Source organism: Lissotriton helveticus, chromosome 3_1, assembly GCF_964261635.1.
Source record: "Lissotriton helveticus chromosome 3_1, aLisHel1.1, whole genome shotgun sequence".
Taxonomy (NCBI): Eukaryota; Metazoa; Chordata; class Amphibia; order Caudata; family Salamandridae; genus Lissotriton; species Lissotriton helveticus.
Window position 1 is genome coordinate 293666905 of NC_136061.1, and position 7558 is coordinate 293674462.

Below are 7558 nucleotides of genomic sequence, written 5' to 3' on the forward strand. Positions count from 1 at the left end.
CCCAGTTTGAAGAGTTTTGTCTGGACAAACACCAAGGTCTTGTGAAATGCGTGTGTGCGATCAGTAGGAGAGAAGCTTTCAGCCCAGCAGCCAGTGTTCTTCAGAAATCCCCAAACAAAGGGTTCAACAGGCGCCTTTTCTGGGTAAGATTACCGCGCACGCAACCTAGGCGTGCCTGTGGCCTGACGAGGCAGAGCATGGAAACACGGGGGTGGGAGGGAGGTGGGGGGGGGGGGGGGGGGGGAGAGGATCGACGCCGAGGAAGGCCCCCGGCTGCTGAACAGACTGACACGAGGAGGCTGGCAATGATCAAAGGCGGCTTTTATAAACGTTTGATTTCCACTTTCCAATCTAAATATACAGAATTAGAAAAACCATGTCATTGTCAGCTCAGTTGTGCAAAATGGAAACCAATCCTCTTCTCAGCAGAGAAGTTTTAAGGAGGCATAAAAGGCCAAGCAGGAAGAGGTGGCCTGGGCTTTCAAGTAGTGGTGGGATACCGAACAGCAACACAAAGGGACATGCAAGACGGGTACCTCCCCCACTCCGTACCCAGGGAATGCCCCCACTCACGATCCAACCACAACATGTACTGGTGACGTTGTATGAAAATATCTTCTAGGAATGTACCCCAGGCCCGTCAGTCCACTACAGACTCCCGAGGGAAAGAGGTGCAGGCCATACATTACCTTAACACATATTAGTTTCTTGTTGCTGTTAAGCAAAACCAGCCACAGATGTGAGTTTTTCCAACACAATAGAAAAATAATAAGTTATTACAGTTAAAAAAAGTGATGATGGGTGGGCTTGCTTCCCCTGTGAAGTTGTTCCTTCATGAAAAGAGGCCAGTTTTAAGATGAGAAGTGTCAATCTACTTTCCGCTAAGAGCCCTATTTGCTTTTCTCGGCAGAGTTCCTCCTCTGTTGCATCCGCTTGGCGTAGCTCTGTGCCATGGAGTTGATGATGGAGAGGATGAAATAGCACACCATGACGATCACCAGCTTCTCGAACAGCCAAGACAGCCAGCTTTCCCCCTGCACAGGCGAGAAAAGAGCACAGAAAGAGGCATGAATTAATACAAGCCAGGAAGGCTATTGTCCAGTGTCAGGCCCTAGGCCCGGACTTCCACCTCCTACCCTGGTCTTCCCTCCCTCGGATGAAACACCACCCACAACGCAGCCTCGTCGCCAGGCCTTCATTCCTCACCCCTGGCCCCTCTTTGCTAACCCATGTCACCCTGCAGATTTAAGGCCATCTTGAGGGCATAAAGCGCAATATATAATAATTCATATATGTTCAAATAGATCTACTGACTTCGTGACAGCAAATTTATTTTACATGTAAAGGTCTTTATCAATTATTAAAAGGCTGTTTTATGTTTTACCGGTCACTCTCCCACACAAACAAAGAAGCCATATTGATCGCCAGGACCGCCGATTCTTTCGACATCTTTCAGCCAACGTTGTAGTAAGGGGTCAGCATATTTAAAGCGCGCGTGCTCATTGCATCTAGCTCTGACGTATACACTCTGCCATGGAGTTTGGGGCCTCGCCGGTGGGGACACAGAGCTACAGCACTTTCCTGTAGCCACAGTAGTGAGCACCGAATTCCCCTAAAGGGTACTTCTGACAAATAGCATTTCAATACATTTGCTAAAACAAACAGCGTGGAGCCGTCTGCATAGCGCCAGCCAGAAGGCAGCAAACATTTATAGACCGAGCGCGAGGGAGGGCGATGCTATTCAGGGTGCGGGGGAGGAGGGGAGACGCCGCCACTTCAGGGAAGCAGGACGTGACACATCCTCCAATATTGTATCAAGTGACACCGCGTGGAACGAGTGTTTGTTGAGTCACCGCGCGCAGCGGCCGCCAAGGCTGATGCAAATCCGCCTTATCCGGGGAGGCGCTCAATGGACGGCCTGTTCTTGTGACTGCGGCTCACGTGACGGCTCAGCTCAGCGCCTTGATGACTGTCTAAGTGCTGAGCTGATACAGTGCACTTCCTTTCCAGCGGCGCTACGTGACGCGCTGAGTAATGTGCGGGCTTTCCCCGAAGGAGCGCCGGATGCCGGTAAAGCGCTGCAAGAAAAAGTGATGACTGCAAGGCACGTGCTTCCTCTGATCGAGGTAGAGGGGGCCCCGCCCCCGAGAACTCTCGAGATCTGTCATGAAGACATCTGGATAGCTCTGGCTAGGGTAGGGCTTCACACAAGGGATTCTGAGAGACCAGCAGGGTTGCGAAGGAGTCGGGCACATGAAAGGTGATCTGCACATTTCCAAACACGCAGGTGCCCTTGGGCTGGGGCGCTGTCAGTCACATCAGGAAATGAGAGAAGTTTCTCTACACATGGGTGCCACAGGCAGTGAGTCTATTGTCAGCCCACTCGACAGGCCAGCGCGTCTGATGAAACTACAGTTTACCACATATCAGGCAGGACGGTGCCTCTGAGACGCTGCGCAACAGGAGGGTGTCTCTAAAATGACAGCAGTGTGGGGAAGGAGTCAGTCAGGGCGGGAGTTTTTAAATAATAGCAGTGTTGGCTTACATTATACACTTTCCAGAACCCTAACAACTTCCCTATTTTCTGGGTATCCCAAATATCTCCAAATGTCCCTAAAAGCCAGTAGGTATTTGCATGAAAATGTGGGACAAGGGAGAAACAAGTTTGTTGGGCAGTAGCCAGTGGTGTATAAGAACATGCATTAAGGAATGGTACAGCAAACGCTAGTGGCGTTTCCTAAAGCCCTTTACATGTCCAAGCTGGAGTAGCTCCCTTTAAGTAAACCGGCACTATATGCGTGCTAATCATGGGAAACAATTACAAGCCAAAGAAAAGGCAGCAGGAGGAGGGCCGCTGCCACCACGGGTCACGTGAGCTGCCCTCACACGCGCCGCTCAGTCGGACAAGTGTCTCGGCACAGGTGTACACTGGTCTTCCATAAAAGCGGACTGCCAGGACACTTACTGCCAGCGGGCGCCGGCGCGTGACCCCCTCAGACATACACTTCCGGTCGCTGGGGAAGCTCTACATATGGAAAAGCCTCGCTCCCCACAGCCCCCATGTTTGTAGCAACACTTGTTCATGGACTCACCACATGCCTTCTTGGGTCCTCGTCAGCAAATCTACTGAAACCCACACAAGGGTTCATGGGGTAAAAGCATGGAGTCATCTCCGCCTCATTCACTCAGAACTCTGCTTCAGAAAATCCTTGAAAACCCAGATTTTTGGAGCCGCTGACTCACTCTGCCTTTCACTGATCTAATTCATCCACATTTGTGGTAGCAGCATCATATTATGTATGTGTCTGCATAGCGCCAATATACCCCTACGTAGTGCTATTTACAATAACGCTCCGCCCAACACACTATGGTATAAAGAAGATTACAATAACAACAGAAGTCACCATCTCCCAGCTCAGAGTCTCATTTATCCAAACCGGAAGGCTGAAGGCGGATGCTGCTCCGCTTGGACTCGAAGCTCCCTCGCTCACACCCTCGAGCACGCGCTCAACTAGCTGAGCTGTCATGACGCCTTGTACTTTTATGTTCAATCTTGCACATTCATAAACGCTCCTCCTTTCACTGGCCCCAGAAGGGTGAAAGGCTGAGTTGGCTACACCTGAACAGAACTCGAGGCACACAATATGCGCAGACTTTCGGAAACACGAATACGTCGTCACCTGCTTACCTTGCAATACCAGCTCCACCACCAGACCAAGTACAATCTCTAGAAAGCGACTGGAGGACAGCAAAGACACACCAAAGCACGACAGCCACAGTTGCGAAGTCTCAGTGCGAGTCACAGAGGCACCCAGCCCTCCAACTAGAACATGAACACACACACACCTTCTATCCACTGCAATGTACAGTATCGCAGCACGTAACAGCGCGTCATACCGGACCACCAGCAAACACATACACTCACTAGTTGTGTCATCTTGGGTGCCACGCTGAGAACAAGCCTCGCCATCCATTCATTCATCCATTCTGGGAGCCGCAGGCAGGCTCTTACCTGGGGGGCTCCGCTCTCCGCCGTGTGGTGCAGCTTCTTCCGCTGCGCTTCCAGGTACTCGCTGAACGGCTTCTGCAGCGACGGACCGATGCCCGGCACAGCTCTGCGGAGGCCCGTCCGGGGCAGAGGCAACACGGCAACAAGGAAAAGGAGGGAGGGAGGGAGGGAAACACGTCAGAACCTGCAGCTTACATTCCCACCTGTACTTACCCACACAAGACCAACAAAAAGCCAACAGTGAAACATCCCCGCTGCGCGACCACCTGGGCAACAAACCCTCCAGAACCCCCGAGCAGATTCAAAAAGGAAAAACAAAGTGAAACTAAAAAAAACACAAAAAAGGATTCCACACGGCCAGGCTGTGAAGGAAAAATCAGAGCAGTGAGGAGAGGCAGGCAGCTGCACGCCGGCTCCTGGCAGCCGCTGGGCCGGTAGCTGTGCTCCGGCAGAGGGGCACCCGCTGAAGTGAGGGCACCTCTCGGAACTCCCAATATTTATCAGCAGCAGTTCCTGTAAGAACTGGTTCAAACCGATTGAGGAGGAAATGAGTCGTGCTTCTGTCATCCCCAGTTGAAAAGAAACTGCCCGCCCTCCTTGGGACCGGTCTCCTCCTTTTTAAAGGAGTTGCTGCCCCCACCCAGACTTTTTTTTCTGTAAAACCAAAGTCCATATTAGGGCGCAGTGTGCGTCATCCCAGCAGTAGTTAGTGAGCAGGCCCCTCCCACCGGCTCCAAGTGGGTGATTAACACGAGGGAACAAAGGAGGGACAATGAACCTTGTGCTCGGTGACTTCATGGCATGCAGGGGATGAGCTGCACCTAACACACCTTGTTCAACAACCAGCAGCAGGGCTGGGCAGGGGGCCTGGGGCCAGCCGTGTCCACCGGCCGGGAGAGGCCATGACATGATGCTGGTCACCTTCCTGACCCCGCACCTACAATATCACATCACAAGTAGAACCCCAGTCACAACTAGCTACCTAGGACCACAGAAAAAGGGTGGTTCACTTCTACCCGGCTTCCCTGCAGCACTATATTTACCAACAGGGTATTAATAGCCAGCAAAGGCCTTTCTCTGCGTGTCTCTCTACCTTCCGGGCTTCACCTTTCTGGCAGCTTTTGTACCTGGATTTCTGAGCTGACTGTATGTTATTAGGGCTGGTTCCACAAGAACATGGCTGCGCCCATGACGACAGGGCACTATTGTTCACATTGAAGCAGGTGGCAGCACGCATGCCAGGGAGCAGATCTGGACTCAACTCTTCTATAGTTTTACCTCCCAATCAAAGGACCCCAGGCTCGGCCCAGTCTCGGCCCGCACCATGATTGCCCAATGCCGGGTTGCACCACTTACATGAACAACCGACAACTTGGTGCAGAAATCCGTTCCTCGGTGGGGCTCACAATGCAGTGGGAGCACAGACTGACATAGCAAGCACAGAACGAGACAGACTGCCCATATTCTACCGGATTACAAAGCCCTCTATAGCTCCCCTTACTCTCACAACCACAGGAGTCCTCAGTGTCTGACCCACACAATCTCAATGAAGGATCTTTGCCATGCTGGTGCCAGTTTACACTCAAAGCCCTTTATAAAAATGAATATGCAGCAGAAATTATAAGCGGTTTCACACATCACTATCCTCCCATCCCGCAGTAGCAATTCTACTGCTACACTGTGTACTGAAGGACACAGAATGAGTGCAGGGCAGGAGGAATCGATGATCATTCTCGGAGCTGAGGAACATCTGGCTACACCACTCACCACCTTCTCTTTGCACATGAAATACCTAGAATATGCCCCAGAAAAGTATGCCTGGATTCCAATATGGCACCATCTCTTGCTTTTTCCTGACTGAATTTACAGGCTATACTGCCTCTCTGTGCTCACTGTTTGCCACCCCCCTTGGATTCCATTGTAGCCATGATGGCTTCAGACCAGAAACTATACACTTGAGTTACAATATATTCTCTCAGCCGCCCAGAAGCGAACTGGAAAAACCGCTTTTGCCTTTCTTACACACCAAGTCACACAATGACTAAAGCAATGCTCTGTCTACAATACACAGTGATTGAATACACATGTCTGATCCGACGAAGAGTTAGAAGAGTATGATGTCTATTTTCATTACTTGTCTGCTCCTAAATATATGCGTATAGCGACATATTATACATATATATATATATATATACATACACATATATACCCACATATGCAATCTATGCATGGAGACCCTATTTTCTTTTTGCACAGTGACAAATATCTCATCTTTCACTCTGCACTTGTTCAGGCTTTTGTTCTTGTCGGTCTAGTCAGCCCCTGCCGGGAAATCTCCCAAATGACTCGCTCGCCTCACCAGTACGAGTCACCACTTTTTGACTCACCCAGCTCTCAGGCGAGGGGTGTTCGGCACGGGAGAGAGGAGAAGTCACTTCAGGGAAAAGTCTTTTCAGACCTGGGAGTGCAACTTTTAGCTTATTAGTGGCACAGGGATGCCATGCCTTCTGATGCTGCAGTCTACAATATGATGAAAATACCTCAACCCAAACAAGGACTATTAAAATACTTCAATGGTGCACAAACTGATGAAGTAATATCTGTAAAAAAAAAGGGAGTGCCGGAACTTTACAGCAACACTGCCAATGGACACAACTGAGACAAAGAAGCAAGAGAGAAGTGCCTCCGAGTACGTTTTCTACATTTCAACGACAGCTCTCTAGAGGGGAAGACAAAGGCCCCATAAAATATACATCGGTCTGAGAATATACTGGGATTTTGTGGTATGCTTCATTAATCAACAGGCACAAGGACTACAGGATGAATTCCCGAGCTGTAACTTCTGGTTTAAATTTCACTAATTTCATCAAAATCCTGCTGTCAACTCACAAATGACAGCTGGGGTTAGGACCGTCTCTCAATGTAAAGTGGTTTCTCTTTTTTTATTTGTAACCCTTTCATATAGCTACTATATCACACAAAGAATCTTCAGTTTATACGGCAGCCCATTCTAGCAGAAACAGACCAACTAGCAAGGTAAGAGTATTACTTCCCGCAGAAGACCTAGCGGCAAGATCCAACCCTTAGTCACACTGCAGCCCTACAACCAACACAACGTGCGATGGGGAGCCATTAGCCTGTTTTTGATTAATTAAAATATAATATGAAAATGCAAAGATGATCACAAGATGCCATTTAAACAACTACATTGAGAACTGAATGAAGGTAATGCAGAATTCTGCAACAATTTTACACATTAAATGTTTCTATCTAAAAATTAATATTGTTTGTGATTTGTTTTTAGCAGAAAGGAAATGTATTTTACTATCACTAGTTGAAACAAATACATATAAAAAGGTTTGAAAAAAGAGACTTGAAAACACTAAAGTACTTTGGAATTTACCACCCTCTCTGCCCCGAGCATAGTAAAAAGCTCGCACTTTGCAGAACAGATATACAAATTGTAGATCAATAGATTACTGTTTTTTCAGTTAGCAGAAATACATCAAGTACAGACCTAAAAATAACGTGTGGACTTTTGAATTAAAT

General features: G+C 48.9%; 1 protein-coding gene across 7 annotated transcripts in view; it reads right to left on the minus strand.

The window, feature by feature from the left end:
- Positions 1 to 304: 304 nt before the first annotated feature.
- VMP1 (vacuole membrane protein 1) overlaps positions 305 to 7558 on the minus strand; it is a 917545-nt gene continuing 910291 nt past the window's right edge. For all 7 annotated transcript variants that reach the window (XM_078679830.1, XM_078679834.1, XM_078679832.1 and 4 more), the window contains 2 exons: positions 4013 to 4115; positions 305 to 1034 (listed from right to left, as the gene is read on the minus strand). In XM_078679830.1, the coding sequence (XP_078535956.1) occupies positions 891 to 1034; positions 4013 to 4115 (247 nt within the window). In that variant the 3' untranslated portion in view covers positions 305 to 890. The remainder of the gene's footprint in view (positions 1035 to 4012; positions 4116 to 7558) is intronic.